An 18,553-nucleotide genomic window follows, 5' to 3' on the forward strand; every position below is an offset into this window, starting at 1 on the left:
CTGTGCAAATTCAGTAAGGCGGTTGCATCCTGTGACCTCAGTGTGGTGTAGTGGTTAAGAGCAGTAGACTCGTAATCTGGGGAACCGGGTTCGCTTCCCCGCTCCTCCACATGCAGCTGCTGAGTGACCTTGGGCCAGTCACACTTCTCTGAAGTCTCTCAGCCCCACTCACCTCACAGAGTGTTTGTTGTGGGGGAGGAAGGGAAAGGAGAATGTTAGCCGCTTTGAGACTCCTTCGGGTAGTGATAAAGCGGGTGTCAGGGAACTGACATCGGAGCTAGAGGCGGAGGGGAGGCTCTCAAATGATGCTGGAGAAGGGCCCAGCAGGGAGAGAGGCAGCTCAGCAGATGGGGAAGCAAATCAGCGCAACACCAGAGATAAAGGGAGGCAGATGGGGGAATCGGCGAGAGGGCTCCAGGACTCTTCACCGGACACCAGCGGGGAGAGCACGGGTCCTCCGCTACCCACGCCCTCCCTGCGCAGAAGGCTTCTGCGCAGGGAGAGTAGGAGGAGACTTGGCGTCAAACAACTTTTATGTTGGAAAAGGTTTAAGAAACGCCCACTGACGGATTCTGCTAGCGACTGAGGCAGCCACGAAGTGAAGGGCTGTCCAGACAGAAAGGTTTAAACAAGGCAACATAGCCAGGAGAGGCGGCAACCCATACTCATTACAGTGGGATATCAAATCCAAAGCCAAAAGACGGTGTTTTGATTTCTAAAACTCCATGTTATACACTCACAAATCACAATCAACATTTCAAACAGGATTGGATGCGCTGATAACTGTCGTTCTGGAAGGGGCTGAAAAAATTAACGATCTTCAATATATTGAGTTTGGGAAAGGATTTGGATACAGGACGCAACTGAATATTGGCATGAGAAATATTGCCAGTCATCTGTCTAAGTACGTGGTAAGTAAATCACCAAAGAACCAACTTACAGGTGTTAAATTCCACTAGGTTCAATGGGTCTTGTTGAAACCTTCAAGGCTTAAGCAGGGAGAAGGCAGATCAGGCTTTTTTTGAAGTGAGTGAGACCTAAATCAGTTTCTACTAAGGTTGCTTCTGCACTAGAGCTCTGTAATGCTGCTGAAATATTGCTTTTCTATCGCTTAAAAATGAAGACTATACAAAGGACAGATTATAGTGTTATATTATCCAGCAATGCTCCCCCCCCGCCTCTACCCTTCTATAATGTCTGCTAAGAAATGTTCCATTCAGAAAAATAATAATTTCCATTGTTACCTGAAAGCTTGTGTTTTCCCTTTTGTTCCTATTACATTAAAATAGGTGATAACATTGAAATGCAGTGGTACCTCGGGTTAAGTACTTAATTCGTTCCGGAGGTCCATCCTTAACTTGAAACTGTTCTTAACCTGAAGCACCACTTTAGCTAATGGGGCCTCCTGCTGCCGCCACTCCGCCGGAGCACGATTTCTGTTCTTATCCTGAAGCAAAGTTCTTAACCTGAAGCACTATTTCTGGGTTAGTGGAGTCTGTAACCTGAAGCATATGTAACCTGAAGCGTATGTAACCCGAGGTACCACTGTAAAGCAGTACATTAACACCCCTCTGCCCCTGAAAAACTGAACTATACAAGGGGCAGTTCAGGAGTAATCCACCAGCTGTGCTGAACAGGGAAGCAATAAATTAGGCTAAACTTGCAGACAGGAAGCTTTTGATTAAGGGAGCTGTTCCCTTTAAAAGCCTGAAAAGTGTTTTGCGGGTGCCTAATGGCCAGGCTGGTGTTGCTATAGCAAATACATAGTGGCACCCCCCCTTAAATCACTGCAAATCATGGGAAAAAATCAGAGGACAACACAAGAAATGCTTCAGTGCAATTGTTTGATGATGCTGTGTGGTCTCTAGAAACGGAATCTAGAAAAGCAGCCAAACTTGTGAAATTCATTCCAATATTTATTTATTTAATTTATCTAGAAAACGTATAGAAGTTCTCGATCAAAATGCTTTGCAAATAAGACTGGAGAGAAAACACACAACGAAAACCCACAGTTCAATTAAAATGTATAAGACATAAAACCGGCATCGTTAAAAACAAATGCATATAAAAACCAATATACATGAAATCATCATAATTAAAAACAGATATAAAATAAGTAAAGTTTTAGAAGCTGATGTAGGTAACTAAAATTATATTTCTGAATAGGCTTGCTGATACAAATATGTTTTCAACAGGCAGGGATTTCGAAAGCCCATATTCTGCCTGGTTAAGTAAAGGAAGAAATCCTTGCAATTGCACAATGGACATTAATGTGGCACTTGCAAAAATGGAACTTCTGCAGATCAAAGCAACTGAATAGATGCATATGGGGCAAGGCACCTTGAGCAAATAGTATGACTAACTTTCATTGGGTTGGGGCTGAAACAGCATCAATGTGATGACAGTTGATAACCGTGCATGATTAAAAACTGTAGACGAATCCTGTCATTGTGTCATATTGGTGTTACAATCCTATACAAATTTGTTCCCGAAGTGTGACAGGTTGCACTTCAGAATTCTAAGAGTTAATTCTGTTCTTTCTCTCTCTTTTTATATACATTTTTATTGGTTTTTTAAACATATCATTTCCAACAATCATGTAACATAACTTCTTATCTTATACAACATTTTAGACTTCCGTCAACTCCTCTGATGATTTTCCATTCTTTATCGCTTATTCTGCATTTCTTAATTTATCTATTACTCTTAATTATCATTGACTAATAACTCTCCTCATATTCTTGATATTTCAAATAGTCCTCCTTACAGAACTGCTTGCAGTCCTACTAGCGTAATCTGTTCATTACAATTACTTTTCAAAGAGTTCACATATTTACTCCAGTCTTCTAAGAATCTCTGGTCCCGCAGGTTTCAAACCTTCCTGCTAATTTATCTAATTCTGCATAGTCCATCAATTTCATCCGCCATTCTGTTCTTTCTCAGGCCAATATTGCCGAGCGAACATGTTGCTGTGTGTTTTGCAAATGTGTCGGTGAAGAGGGAGAAGCAGGAGACCCAGGAAGACACGGGATGAAGGCAAGGAATTTGGATTTTAACTGGAGAGGCGCTGTCCTCAAAAGCTTCTGATAGTTTCGTGTGCTCTGAAAATGATATTTGGTGTTAATAAGTCTCCTTGATCTCCATTTTAGGGCCTTCAAGGTGTTAGAGGAAGTCCAGGACACTTAGGAGAAGAAGGGGAAGCTGTAAGCTATTAAGTTACATACACACATTTTTTGGGTTGGGTGGGGGAGTAGAATATTTCCAAATATTGGCCAGAATCCAAAGGGCACGCAACTCTATCTCTGAGTAGAAGGTGCTCTGGGTTTGCCTTGCTGAAACACAAGGTCTTTCCAAGCCACATGGCAAGACTCTTCTGAAACTTAGATCTCAAAGAGAAAAATAACTACCAAACTTTTAGAAGACATCTGAAGGCAGCCCTGTTTAGGGAAGCTTTTAATGTTTAATAGGTTATTGTACTTTAGTGTTTTGTTGGAAGCCGCCCAGAGTGGCTGGGGAAACCCAGCCAGATGGGCGGGGTATAAATAACAAATTATTATTATTATTATTATTATTATTATTATTATTATTATTGGAATTTCAAGGATGGCATGAATGGAGGGTGATGCCTGCTGTCCCCCCCCAAAAAACTGCTGTCCCCCCAAAAAAACACACACACTGGGTGTGTACGGCATCATAGCAGTTTCACTTTTCTCTTGTCCCCTAACTGAAAGGGATACCAATCCTTGCGGTCACAACTTCCCTCTCTTAATGGTTGTGCTTATTTTTGTTGCCAGGGCCCACGAGGGATGCCAGGGCCAGATGGAGAAAGGGGCGACAAGGGTTGCCGTGGTAACCGAGGACCCAAGGCAAGCATCAGCTATAATTGCATTCCTTTCTAACGCATAGCGAAATGTTCCTTGCGATCTTCTTGTGTCTAACGGTCCTCAAATTGACATGAGCTCTTCTGATCCTTTGCAGGGGCAGAGAGGAATAGTGGGCCGAAAGGTACAGAAAAGTGCTTTTCTCCTCCTTTCCTGAATAAGTTATGAATGTGTGATCGTGTCTTAAATGAGCATCCTTTGCAAATGGTGGTATGACAAATTTGGTACGATCAAATATGGCCCTCTATTGCTGTTGACTCTATCTAACAAAACCACGGCATGAAACTTCTAAAATGAACCACGCTACTCATAAGTAAGGCTGCAGCCCTAACTCCACTCATCTGGAAGTAAGCAATACTGAATTCCATAGGTAAAAGGTAAAGGTAAAGGACCCTACGACGGTTAAGTCACGGGGACTATGGGGTTCGACCTGTATCACCCTGATTTGGATCACCTCCAGGATTGGAAGTAGTATGAGCTAGGTAAAAGTAAAGGGACCCCTGACCATTAGGTCCAGTTGTGGCCGACTCTGGGGTTGCGGCGCTCATCTCACTTTATTGGCCGAGGGAGCCAGCATTTGTCCGCAGACAGCTTCCGGGTCATGTGGCCAGCATGACTAAGCCGCTTCTGGTGAACCACAGCAGCGCACAGAAACGCCGTTTACCTTCCCGCCAGAGCGGTACCTATTTATCTACTTGCACTTTGACGTGCTTTCGAACTGCTAGGTTGGCAGGAGCAGGGACTGAGCAACGGGAGCTCACCTCGTCGCGGGGATTCGAACCTTCGACCTTCTGATCGGCAAGTCCTAGGCTCTGTGGTTTAACCCACAGCGCCACCCGCTATGAGCTAGAGAGGACTATTGCCTTTGCGCTCTTCTTTGTGAACTTCCTGCGAGCAAACGGTTGGCCATTTGGGGAGGCAGGATGCTGCAGTAGACTCTGATCTGCTCCAACAAAGCTCTCCTTATGTTCTTACGGAATTGTGTCCCTATCTTGGGATGTGCTCTTCTGTGAGAGCAGCCTAGCTTAATTTTAATCTTTAGAAAGTTAAGCTGAGGTCTTTTTTGTTCCAGGAGACATTTGGTTAATGGAGGGTGTTTGGGGTAACATCTAACTCTTGTTGCTGCCAGGTTTTAAAAGTTTTTTTTAAGCAGTTTATGGAAATAGCTTTTCGTTAGCCAGTCAACAGCTGAGCTATAAATGAAGTCAATGAATGCAGGCATACAATCTGCACTAACCACATGTGTTGTAGGATTTTACTTGGGGGTGTTAGAAGAGTAACTGCGGGAAAACAGCCGTCACATTGCTTTACAGCTGCAATCCTGCATGCAGTTACCAGGGAGTAAGTCCAGCTCAATTCAATGAGACTTACTTCTGAGCAGACACACATAGGATTGTGCTGTCAGTAATGCAGAAATGAGGCCCCAGTTGCTGTCACACTAATAAAAATTATTTTGTGAACTTCAGTTCCTGAGGTTCTGAAGTTTTCAGAGTGGTGGGCTCGACTGTGGAGTTCCTTTAAGCAATTAAAAAATAATAATCAGATAACAACAATGGAGGAAAATACTTAGGGGAAAAATGCTGTACATATTTTGTTATGTTTTGTATTAAACAGCACATTAATTAATGTATTAACTGCTGGGTCTTGTGGAACTCATTGCAAAGCACTCTGCAGGGGTCTTTGAAATAGAATTTGCAAGAACCGACAGTGCCTGTAAATATGTGCTTAATACTGAGATGAATTTGGCAGATAATTCCTGGTTTTTTGTGTTCTTGCAGGGAAACAAGGGGGATAATGGATTTGATGGCGTTAATGGAGAGCCAGTAAGATTTTCATTTCTTCGTTTTGCCTTTCAGTGTTCTGTTTGAATTAGCAAACATATCCCACCCACCCCATAGAGTTAATTGCATACTTATAGGCCATTCAATGTATCTTCTTCAGGGTTCTTCTGGACCTCCAGGAATTAAAGGAGAAAAGGGTGACCCAGGCAGCCAGGTAATTTCATTTGCTCATTTTAGATACCTGTAGCTCACTTGTCAAAGAAACTTTCCCAGAGTGACTTTACAGTAAGAATAAAAGCATAACATTTCACAATAATTCAGCAAAAGTAATAAAATGAATACCATAAATAGAAACAGCAATAAAAACACGGCAATAACTGGCCCGGCATTAAAAAAAAAGTAGTTAAGAGAAGCAACTCTCGGTTAAGTGCTTGGGAAAATGAAATGGCCTTTGTCTGGCGCTGATAAGGGTTCGAGCCTCCTCCGTGGGAGCTGCTTTTAATCTTGTTAACATGGAAAGTTTGCTTCTGTTAACAGAGAAACTTTATGTCTTCCTTGAGCCTAAACAGCAGTCCGTTTAATGCCAAACACATCAGTCACACAAAATAATGGCTCGCTTATATCTTCTTGTTCTAAAGCTCTCATGCACTTTGTTATTCTTCAAAGGGCAGCCCAGGACCAAGGGGACTCCCTGGTGAACGCAGCGAAAAGGGCTTCCGAGGAGACCCAGTAAGTTTTGTTTTCCAGAGGCAAGAGAGAAGGAAATGACTCTGCTCACTGCCCTGATACTGTATCTGCATTTGGCGCTCTCTCTCTCTCTCTCTCTCTCTCTCTCTCTCTTTTGCAAGTGTGGGACTGCTATATTTTTCCATGTCATTTTTAAATAGGCAAGAGGAGGAAGTGTGGAAGGTTTGACAAAAGTAAACAAGGTTGCCCCCTTCTAGCTAAGGGTCTTCTACCAATGGGTCTATTCCCTCCCCAACTCCTTACATGCTGCAAGTTATATAAAAGGTAAAGGGACCCCTGACCATTAGGTCCAGTCGTGGCTGACTCTGGTGTTGCGGCGCTCATCTCGCTTTACTGGCCAAGGGAGCCGGCGTACAGCTTCCGGGTCATGCGGCCAGCATGACTAAGCCGCTTCTGGCGAACCAGAGCAGTGCACGGAAACGCCGTTTACCTTCCCGCCGGAGTGGTACCTATTTATCTACTTGCACTTTGACGTGCTTTCGAACTGCTAGGTTGGCAGGAGCAGGGACCGAGCAACGGGAGCTCACCCCGTCGCGGGGATTCAAACCGCCGACCTTCTGATCGGCAAGTCCTAGGCTCTGTGGTTTAACCCACAGTGCCACTTGTCTTTAATTCCTCCTAGGAGTTGAAATAGAACTCAGTTTTGTCTTTTTTTTTTGAAGAAAAGCCTTGTTGGTGGCTCACCACATTGCTCTCTGTACTCCAGAGAGCTGCATTTGGTCAGCCAGATGGCAGAAGACAATTTGGCTTAACCTCCATCGCCACACTACAGCTCGTGGACGGGATGTCAGAACACATCGATTATGGATCCTCACTGGACAGGTGTCCCAGTGAAGGGCAGCAATCTCTTTATCAGCCACTTCCTGGAGTTCTTTGGGCAAAATTTTGTTTTTCCTAAGGGAATTCAGCCGCAGCCTCTCATCATATTGACTGCTTGAATCGCAGGGGCAAGAGGCTGGTGGCGCTTGCATTGAACAGGCGATGTGAGCATGATTTTGCTAACACGGAGAGACTCGGGGGGGTCACACAAACCAGGAACAGTGAGCCCCTATCTGCAGTATACTTTTGAAGCAGAGCCATATCATCTTAAACAGTCCCTCCTGGGGGAAATCCTGGGAACCGTAATTTGCTGAGGGCATTGAGAGGTGTTAGGCATATCCTCCAACATTTGTCCGATGAAAATAGGGACGTCCCATTCCATGATGATAATGTTACTATTTATACCCCACACATCTGACTGGGTTGCCCCAGCCACTCTGGGCGCCTTCCAACATATATAAAAATATAATAAAACTTTAAACATTTTTTAAAAAACCTTCCCTATACAGGATTGCCTTCAGACGGCTTGGGGGGGGGGGTCAGATAATTCCATACCCTCCAACATTTCTCCAATGAAAATAGGGACGTCCTAAGGAAAAGAGGGACATTTCGGGATCAAGATGGATGACCAGATGGGTGGGGTATAAATAATAAAGTTGTTGTTGTTGTTGTTATTGCAGAAACCAGGATGTATTCTTTAAATCAGGGACATCCCTGGAAAATAGGGACACTTGGAGGGTCTGGTGTTAGGAGATCACTATTCCCCCATCCTCCCCACGGAGCTACAATTTCCAGAGTGGTTTTAACCCCCTTCCCAGGAAATTCTGGCGACTGTTACTCTGTGAGAGGAATCCCTCTGTTAGGATTTCTCCCCTGTCAACCACCTGACATCACAATGACACCAGGTGGCTCCTTTTCGCTCCACAATTTGAAACCAAAGTTTTGTTTATACCTGTGGTTCTTAACCTTTGTCGGGGTGTGTGTCATGGACTACTTGAGTATCTGATGAAAGTTGTGAACCCCGTCCCCAGATTTCCCCCCACAAAGACAATCTTCATGGTAGCTGGAAAGAAATCAAGGAAACAATGTGTGTGTGTGTGTGTGTGCGTGTGTGTGTGTGTGTGAGAGAGAGAGAGAGAGAGAGAGAGAGAGAGAGAGAGAGAGATTTACAGACCCCATGAGTCCATAGACCAGACGTTAAGAACCTGTGCTTTCCCCCATCTCTCTCTCTCTCTCTCTCTCTCTCTCTCTCTCTCTCTCTCTCTCTCTCTCTCTCTCTCTCTCTCTCTCTCTCTCTCTCTCTCTCTCTCTCTCTCTCTCTCTCTCTCAAACAAACAATGTGGGAACATTAACATTTCTTTCCCTTTCATCTAGGGTATTCCTGGACCAGATAGTAGCATAGCAGGACCAAAAGGTTTAGAAGGGGGAAGAGGAAGAGAGGTAAAATACCATCTTATATGCCTCGTTTATTATTTGCCTGTGAAAAGTAGTTTCTACAGAAATATACTATAATAAATGCCTGAGCATTGATGTGTATGATTAGTATGGCAACCACACCTCTCCCACTTCTGAACCAAACTGTGATCAGCCCATTTCAAATGATGTTAAGGATTTATTATTTTACAGCTCTAGCAGAACTGATAAAATATGAATAACAGACATAACAATAAGCAACACGGGTTCCCACAGGTCTAAGACCAGGTTCTTCTTGCTTCTCTCCCACACCAACTTCCTTAGCTGTAGGAGAGATGTTGGGAATTCCATGTCTCCCGTGCTGCAGATGTGTGGGATTGTTACATGTCACATGTCTGTGTTTACATTCCAGCACTGATTGTTGGAGTCTTGTGAGCGGAAATTGAGATACGCTGTTCCGTTCTGTATAGCTATTGCTTTTGCAGTTCTATCTCCAAGGAAGAAAGACAGAGAAGCCATGTTTTCTTTGATATGTTATGTTTGATTTTGTGCTCAGTAAATTTGACATAGATGTTACACTTCAAGGCTCAGCTTCTGTTTGGACTGTGCTAGTTGTGTGCTCATGTCCTTGGATACGGGTCACAACAGGTACCACTGTATTTGCAAATAAATGCCAAGAATTTGCAGGCTAGCACCTGTAGCGCTGTCCAGGGTCCTGAAGCCCCAACTCCAGACCAGGCCCTGCTAACTTCCTTAGCTCATTTCTCTTGCCTGACTAAATTCCTGGTGGACCAGGAGGGCTGCAGGATAGTTACTGAAACCACTTTTGCAGATTAATGCTTTTCTTTTTCTAAAATGTGTGGGCAGCCCGTAACAATGTCGCCTCATACCCAAAGCTTCTGTTTCTAACTTCTGTAAACAGACGAGTGGTTTTCACATGCAGCGTGAATAACACAATGAAACATATTTTATCCTACTTGCCAACATCTGGTAAGGTGCTATGAGTTTGAGAAGATGAATTTTCCTATGTTGGCTATCTTCTTTAGGCATCTGGTTGCCATTGTGAGAACAGGATACTGACCAGATGGGCCTTTGGCCTCATAGTGCAGGGGTCTTATGCTGGTAAAGATGTTGCAACTTAAACTTAAATTCAAATGTTTTGCTTTCAGGGTGAGAGGGGACCAAGTGGCCCCACGGGATTGCCCGGCTTGAAAGGAACCAGAGTAAGAGCCAAAGAACGAAGTTGCTGACATTGTTTTCTCTGTGAAAGAACTTCATGGTGGTAATGCAAGGCAGACAGCAACTGTGTGGGAGTCCTATCACTGGGTCTACTGCTAGCAATAGGCAGAGAACCCTAAGCTCACTCTTCCACAAATAGAAATCCCTTTGAGAATATTGGAATTACAGTTGCTTGAGACTTTCCCCCTTTCTCTAAATCTTTTCCACTTGATTCTGGGAAATGTCTTGAGGCCGAGAAAAGAGTTCTTGTGGGTTCAGATTCATGGCAGAGTCTGGACACTGAAATCAATAGGCTGCATCTTCTGTTGGGGGGGGCAGGGAGGTTTCACCATTGCATTCTATTAGAAGCTAAATTCAAAAAGTGTTCGGAAGGTTCGGATGCTTCAAAATGTGGCTGCACAGTTGTTAAATGGCACCAGGCATGGAAAACATATTGTTGCAGACCACTCCAGTCTCCAAGCAGTGTGAGATCCCAGGGGTTTTATTTCTTCTGAATGAAGGACAGTGGAGACTGTGGTATCTATGTGGGGCTATCTTTGAAGGTGACCCGGAAACTACAACTAATCCAGAATGCGGCAGCCAGACTGGTGACTGGGGGCGGCCACTGAGACTACATAACGCCGGTCTTGGCTCCCAGTACGTTTCCGAGCACAATTCAAAGTGTTGCTGCTGGCCTTTAAAGCCCTAAACGGCCTCAGTCCAGTATACCTAAAGGAGCGTCTCCACCCCCATCGTTCAGCCCGGACACTGAGGTCCAGCGTCGAGGGCCTTCTGGCGGTTCCCTCACTGCGAGAGGCCAAGTTACAGGGAACCAGGCAGAGGGCCTTCTTAGTAGTAGTGCCCGCCCTGTGGAACACCCTCCCATCAGATGTCAAAGAGAAAAACAACGACCAGACTTTTAGGAGGCATCTGAAGGCAGCCCTGTGTAGGGAAGCTTTTAATGTTTGATGCATTACTGTATTTTAATATTTTGTTGGGAGCTGCCCAGAGTGGCTGGGGAAGCCCAGCCAGATGGGTGGGGTATAAATAATATATTAATTATTTTTATTATTATTATTAATGGTTTGTCACACAGCATCCTAGAGCTACGCACATCTTCTTAAGAGTAAGCCCTTTTAAACTCAATGGTACTTATATCCAAGTGGACATAGGCTAGTTAAAGTGAGATCTAAATAGAAATGTTTAACTTATTGCAATTTTCTTGTCATAGGGACATCAAGGCCGAAGAGGCCAGCCAGGCCCCCAGGTATGTGTGCATTATATATATATATATATATATGAGTGCTGTTTTATCATGATGGCAATATATTACCATATTTTTTGCTCTATAAGACTCACTTTTTGCCTCCTAAAAAGTAAGGGGAAATGTGTGTGCGTCTTATGGAGCGAATGCAGGCTGCGCAGCTATCCCAGAAGCCAGAACAGCAAGAGGGATTGCTGCTTTCACTGCGCAGCGATCCCTCTTGCTGTTCTGGCTTCTGAGATTCAGAATATATTTTTTTCTTGTTTTCCTCCTCCAAAAACTTGTGGTCTGGTCCGTCTTACAGAGCGAAAAATACGGTAGATTGTCTTACAAAGAAAACTGTCTGGCCTCAGTGTAATTTGGTCTCTAATTCAACTTATTTCTTCATGAATGAAGATTTTAAGTCTGGCCTTTTCTTGCTTTTGTCTGCTACAGGGGAGACAAGGGCCCCGTGGTCCTAGCGGTTTTCCTGGACAGCAAGGATTTAAAGGTCCACAGGTCAACGTTAAAAATATTCAGGTTTATTTCTGAGGGATATTGAGAGAGTCTGTGCTGAAAACATGATTTGTTCATATTCAATTTTCTGTTTTTGTCAAATATGTTTCTAGGGTGTGAGAGGAATCCAGGGCGTGAAGGGAATGAAAGGAAATCAAGGAAACAAAGGGTTTCCTGTATGTAAACACTTTCTTTTCTTTTCTTTTTTTAATCTCAAATCAGCTTAAATTAACTAAAATCCTATCATCCATTTTTTTGGGGGGGAATGCAGGGGTATGCATACCCCTAAACATTTTGTGAATCTTTGTACTTTTGTCCATTTACTATATTTATTTCCCCCGATTTGAACGATAAAATGCTGATTTTCTTGAGTCAAAATGAGAGTACCCCTAAACATTTTATTTTTAGAAAAAAACACTGCTATCATCTATCTATCTATCTATCTATCTATCTATCTATCTATCTATCATCTATCTATCGGTCTCTCTCTCTCTCTATCACAATGTGAAATAAAGTCTAGAGTCAGTCAGTAAAACAGATTCCATATTGACTGTGGCAAAACATCCCCTTACAACCTTAGTTTGTCCCTGAGGCACAGGGGTGCAAATGCACAGGAGCCAAAGACCACACTCTGAGCCAAAAACCTGGGTAAAACATAGTCACAACTTTGATGACGTTCATCATGGAGGTAGATGTGGCATTGTGGCAAATAGCCAGCTATTGGGCAGCGCCACTGCTGGCTGATGTCTCCTCCCTCCAGCCCACTGGCTGGGGGTCAAAATGGACTTGCAGGACCTCTGGGAGTGACCCCCCTGCCATTGGTGTGGGATGTTCCAGTTGGCTGTCCACCCACAATCTGAGTGTGACAGCCAGTCTCCCTCTACCCCTACCCCAAGCAGGAACATCCATAAGGGGGCCAGCCCTCTGGATGGTGGCACATTAAAAGAAAAATGCTATGCTGAGTAATTACCCAGATGCATAGTTTTGCCCTGTTTTACCTTTTGTTTCAGGGTTACCTGGGAGTGGCAGGTCCACCAGGCATTCCTGGGAGCTGGGGAACCAAAGGCAATAAGGTATGTTTCAGAGAATCCAGCAGGTTAATTTTACAGTGGTACCTTGGTTCTCAAATTCCGAAAACCCGGAAGTAAGTGTTTTCGAACGTTGAACATCCGATGCGGCTGTCAGCTATTGTTTCCGGGGCACCTGCACCAGTCAGAAGCTGTGCCTTGGTTTTCGAAGACTTCGGAAGTCAAACAGACTTCCAGAACGGATTAAGTTTGGTGCTTTTGTTTTTGCTATTTATTGTGCGTTTTTGTTTTTGAGGCTTTTTCAGTGCATTTGTTTTTGTGGTTGTGTGGAACCCAGTTCAGCTACTGATTGATTGATTGATTGATTGATTGATTGATTGTGTGACTATGGAAATGGATAGAAGCCCCCCATCCAAACAATGACTATCATCAGTGCAGGTAAGAAAAAAATAATGATTTTAATTTTCATCATCTACACCAGTGTTTCCCAACCTTGGGTCCCCAGCTGTTTTCGGACTACAATTCCCATCATCCCTGACCAATGGTATTGCTAGCTAGGGATGATGGGAGTTGTAGTCCAAAACCAGCTGGAGACCCAAGGTTGGGAAACACTGATCTACACAATACTGTCTTATTTATTTTATAGCACAGTGCATTGTTTATTGCTTTCGTTTTATGGATCAATGGTCTCGTTAGTAAAATTCATGTTAAATTGCTGTTTAAGGGGTTGTTTTTAAAAGTCTGGAATGGATTAATCCGTTTTGCATTACTTTCTATGGGAAAGCGTGCCTTGGTTTCAGAACGCTTTGGTTTTGGAACGGATTAAGTTTGAGAACCAAGGTACCACTGTACTTGGTTAAAAAAAGCTGTCCAAATGTGAAGGTTATATTACCAGGTTAGAAATTAGACAGCCAGGGGATGGATGCGGCGAGCTTTTATCATATCCCTGCAATTTCCCCTCAGGAGCACCCATACTTTTAGTTATAAAATTTGTTTGCAAATTCCTCTTAAATATATTCACATGTGGGCTCCTGGGACTGTTTCAGTTCACACATTGTCTTTTAATTCCACCAAGTAGAAATGCTCTGGAATTGATCAGAAGTTATTTTCCAGATGTGTTAATTGCATGACACCCAGACAGCCAAATTCACCCCTGCACCCCGTCTGAATGAGAGGTTTCCTGTTCATTCAGATATGGAGGGGGGAAATGGCAGTGGTTCTTGTTTTCACACACAGGAAATATATGATTTGCCCTACTGATCTGATTTAAACTGCATGGACATGAAATTTATCTGTGTTGCCTGTTCTGAGTTTTCAGCAGGTTGTGGCAATTTTGATCACAGCTACAGTATGTTGTGACATCATTGTTGACACTGAAATTAATCTCAATTTGCCCCAGTTCCCCGAGTGGTGTAAAACTCCCAGGTCGCTGGAGGCTTGTGGCATTTTTGTGATATATGGTTTTATTTACACGCAGTGCTTTTTTCCTTTAAAAATGTTTAGGGGTACTCTTATTTTTCTACTCATATTGAAATACTGCCCCTCCAGGAGACCAAACTTAGATTCGCAAAATGTTGAAGGGTATGCGGATGGCGCTGTGGGTTAAACCACAGAGCCTAGGACTTGCTGATCAGAAGGTCGGCGGTTCGAATCCCTGTGATGGGGTGAGCTTCCGTTGCTTGGTCCTTGCTCGGTCCCAGCTCCTGCCAACCTAGCAGTTTGAAAGCACGTCAAAGTGCAAGTAGATAAATAGGTACCGCTCCAGCGGGAAGGTAAACGGCGTTTCCGTGCGCTGCTCTGGTTCGCCAGAAGCGGCTTAGTCATGCTGGCCACATGACCCGGAAGCTGTACGCCAGCTCTCTTGGCCAATAAAGCGAGATGAATGCCACAACCCCAGAGTCAGCCATGACTGGACCTAATGGTCAGGGGTCCCTTTAGCTATACCTTTTATGCGTACCCCCAGAAAAAAGCACTGTTTACACGTATATAGAGGCCGGGCATAAGTGGATATGCAACTCCAAAAAATGTCTCAAATTCACCAATTAGATGTCTAGGGGAATACAACCAGTTCCCGAAAAGCTGTTAAATCTAAAACTCAGCCTCTTCTCTTTGACTTTGCATGGTTCCAAAACCTGTGAGCCTATTCTCTTTCATGCAGAGACACTACTTGATAAAATCACTTCCAGTCAGGTCATACTGACTCTCATCTCCTAAAAGTGCCCTCAGTAATTTAGTTTTTGTGGCAATAGATTGTCCCTCGCTTACATAACAAAGGAGATACTTAACAGGTTAGGGCAATTTAGCCAGCGAAGGAGGTATTTTGGGAACAGCTTTGGGATTATTGCGGTGGAGGTTATCTCCAGACACCGGTTTTACAAATTTAAATTCATGATTTTGAGAGAAGGGATTCTGAGAGGACATGTATCCCATTCGAAATCCTATAACAATATCAATTTTGTGTTCATTTAACAGGGAGAGCCTGGCGGCCCCGGCATAAAAGGAGAGAAAGGTCCCCCGGGACGCCGGGGAATAAGGGTTTGCTTGTTATTATTTTGTTTACATTCCTGTAATTTTTATCCTGTATTTATTTATCTTGTGAACCTTCCTGAGATCTTTGGATCAACAGCAGTATAAAAATTTAATTAATTAATTGATCATTACAGTCTTGAACCTATTTTTTTAATTAAAAAAAACCCCAACCCCCCCCCCCCGTGCAGATAAATTTATCAGAAGAAGTATTAATTGAGCTCATCTTACTATACGAATAAATGGAAAGTATTTATGGAAAGTAGGAGGAGAAATGGATGTTGCAGTCCTCTGTTTGTTTAGATTTGTCAAAATCTTCTTCCGCTTCTGCGATTATTAATACAAAATGGAAGCAAAGAAGACCTTTGTTGCCTCCAAAACGGTAGATGGAAACGAAAATGAAACACTGATGTAATGTAACTTTGCTTTAGGGCGATGGTGGTGCAGTTGGATATGGTAAACAAGGACATAAAGGAATAAAGGTAAGAGTGAAAAGAAATCTTTAATGAAAATCTGAGCTCTTTTTATAAATATCCTTACAGATCATTATCAGTGGAAATAAAACATGGATTATTTTAGAGGTGTGGGCACTAGATTATCTCCTTACGTGTTGCCTTCCAGTATCAAACTTGGTGGTTTGACACTTATCAGTTTGCCAGCAAACACATACATACACAAAAATAAAGTAATGCAGGGTTAGGAAACCCGTGATCCTACAGATTTTGCCGGATTCCTATTCTCATCAGCTCCACTAAACCGATGAGTCAGGGAGTTGTAATCTACCAACAACTGGTGGTCGCCATGTTCCCCACTCACAGCATCGTGGTTTCTGTTATATGTAGGTGATTTTTCCACATGTACAGAAATCTATCAGTCTGTAAATTAAAAGAAAAGGGAGATTAAAATCCCAAAGATGTCCAGGCAAGAACCTGTAGGCCGTATATATATATATATATATTTACATTTTCTAAATTACATTTCAAAATATTCATTTAATCAACCTTAAATCAATGATTTCCCTTCTTATCTTTCTGTGGTAATACATCCCTGCATATTTTACATGAACTAAACCATTCAGTAATTCAATGTTACATCCATCAAATCTTATTTACACTGTTGAATTAATGCTACCAGCGCTTTTGAATGAAGACAATTTTCACCCATATACTCAGTAAACATTTTCCAGTCTTCTTTAAATGTGCATTCTTCTTGTTCTCTTATTCTAGATGTTAAATCTGCAAGCTGCCCTCCGTCATCTCTCTCTCTCTCTCTCTCTCTCTCTCTCTCTCTCTCTCTCACACACACACACACACACCCTAACTACCTTAGAAAAATCCCAGTAACACTAGTCATATCTTCCTCTGAGAAAGTATAAAGTATAAGCTGTGTGGGACATTTTCACTCCTCCCAGTTTTCTGTTTTTCAGCCAAACTTTGTGGTTTTTGGAGGGCACTAAATTTGCTGAGTTATCATTGGACAGCTTGGGGTTTTAAAAATGTTTTGTTTTTGCTTTTGCCTACAAAGGGAGTCATCCAAGTGAGTATGAGTCAACACAGTAGTCGTGTGATTTTGGGTGCCGGTCAGCCTGAATCGACTGCCTTTGTTCCCATGATCTGTGCCAGGCATCCTGAACCTCGGCCCTCCAGATGTTTTGAGACTACAATTCCCACCATCCCTGACCACTGGTCCTGCTAGCTAGGGATCATGGGAGTTGTAGGCCAAAAACATCTGGAGGACCGAGTTTGAGGAAGCCTGATCTGTGCCTACTGACTCAAAACAACAACAACAACGAAGTGCCATTATTTATGTAAAAGTGATGGGGAATAGACCCTGAATCTCTCTGCAGAGAATACGTGAGCTGGCTGCAAGAGTTTGCAGCTAGATCAAAGCAGCTATTGAGAAAAGTCATACCAGATGAATCCCATTAGAAATCTAGACTGTGTGGAGGAAATAGGAAGATAAAATGCACTTTTCATCTTGCAGTAGTTGCTGCTATATCTTTATGGGGATTGCTGTCCTTAAAATAACACATTAACATGATCAAACACTGTTTCCATCCTTTGTGTGTTACAGGGGCAAAAAGGCTTTCCTGGAGCTATGGGTCAGAAGGTACTGTTCTTTTGAAAAACTATGACATGCGTATTTTTTTAATATAAAAAAAGGCCACATCTCTACTGTGTCCCTCTGTTTCCTCTGTGATTTAATGATTTGGCAAGTGAATATGCAAAAGCATGGAAATAAAATGGGACAGCAGAAGAAGCATGATTGGCTGAAAACTATGAAAGGATAATTGGCTCAAATATCATTAAGAAAGTCCTGCTTGGTGGATGATTTGTAAGATATTTATTAAGATTTTCAAAATATTACAAGACAAAAAAAGAAAAAAAAAAGAAAAAAGAAAAATACAAAATAAAAACAGTTAAAAACAATTCATTCCTTCCGTTACCTAGCCTTCATTTGCTTATTTCCAGGACCTCCTCACACCTCCCTTTTTTGTATTCCAATTCAGTTATTCGTTCAACAAATCCCTCCCCTCTTTATGTATCCTAATCGTTAATCATAAAGTATTTGTAATTTTAGATTTTTACCTATTAATAAACCTTTTTTTTTTCATATTCCCTTATAACATTTCGGCTAAAGACCACTTAGTTTCTATCCGACATCATTCTAACATTCATTAATTTTGCAATATTTCTGTAAATAGTCTTTAACTTTTTCCAATCTTCTTCCATTGACTCTTCTCCCTGGTCTCAGATTCTGCCAGTCATTTCCGCCAATTCCATATAGTCCATCACCTTCATCTGCCATTCTTCCAAGGTGGGTAGATCTTGTGTCTTCCAATACTTTGCAATGAGAATTCTTGCTGCTGTAGTAGCATACATAAAAAAAGTTCTGTCCTTCTTTGGCACCAATTGGCCGACTATGCCCAGGAGAAAGGCCTCTGGTTTCTTCAAGAAGGTATATTTAAATACCTTTTTCAATTCGTTATATATCATCTCCCAGAAAGCCTTGATCCTTGGGCACGTCCACCAAAGGTGAAAGAATGTACCTTCATTTTCTTTACATTTCCAACATTTATTATCGGGCAAATGGTAGATTTTTGCAAGCTTGACTGGTGACATGTACCACCTGTATATCATTTTCATAATATTCTCTCTTAAGGCATTACATGCCGTAAATTTCATACCTGTGGTCCACAACTGTTCCCAGTCAGCAAACATAATATTATGTCCAAGATCTTGTGCCCATTTAATCATAGCAGATTTCACCATTTCATCCTGAGTATTCCATTTCAACAGCAAGTTATACATTTTTGACAAAATCTTAGTTTTGGGTTCTAACAGTTCTGTTTCCAATTTTGATTTTTCCACCTGGAAACCA

General features: G+C 42.5%; 1 protein-coding gene across 6 annotated transcripts in view; it reads left to right on the plus strand.

Annotated features, from left to right (window-relative positions):
* Positions 1–18,553, plus strand: part of LOC308459342 (collagen alpha-6(VI) chain-like) — a 62,918-nt gene that overhangs the window by 33,825 nt on the left and 10,540 nt on the right. For 4 of the 6 annotated variants that reach the window (XM_080974536.1, XM_080974534.1, XM_080974538.1 and 1 more), the window contains 17 exons: positions 766–911; positions 2,944–3,036; positions 3,150–3,203; positions 3,795–3,866; positions 3,979–4,005; positions 5,660–5,704; positions 5,823–5,876; positions 6,329–6,391; positions 8,603–8,668; positions 9,811–9,864; positions 11,091–11,126; positions 11,559–11,621; positions 11,732–11,794; positions 12,629–12,691; positions 15,119–15,181; positions 15,604–15,654; positions 17,246–17,281. In XM_080974536.1, the coding sequence (XP_080830662.1) occupies positions 766–911; positions 2,944–3,036; positions 3,150–3,203; positions 3,795–3,866; positions 3,979–4,005; positions 5,660–5,704; positions 5,823–5,876; positions 6,329–6,391; positions 8,603–8,668; positions 9,811–9,864; positions 11,091–11,126; positions 11,559–11,621; positions 11,732–11,794; positions 12,629–12,691; positions 15,119–15,181; positions 15,604–15,654; positions 17,246–17,281 (1,049 nt within the window). Of the gene's footprint in view, positions 1–765; positions 912–2,943; positions 3,037–3,149; positions 3,204–3,794; positions 3,867–3,978; positions 4,006–5,659; positions 5,705–5,822; positions 5,877–6,328; positions 6,392–8,602; positions 8,669–9,810; positions 9,865–11,090; positions 11,127–11,558; positions 11,622–11,731; positions 11,795–12,628; positions 12,692–15,118; positions 15,182–15,603; positions 15,655–17,245; positions 17,282–18,553 lie in introns of those variants that run through there. The other 2 variants (XM_080974537.1, XR_013978017.1) reach the window with 2 other exon arrangements.

This window comes from Podarcis pityusensis (assembly GCF_964106645.2).
Source record: "Podarcis pityusensis genome assembly, chromosome: 12".
Taxonomy (NCBI): Eukaryota; Metazoa; Chordata; class Lepidosauria; order Squamata; family Lacertidae; genus Podarcis; species Podarcis pityusensis.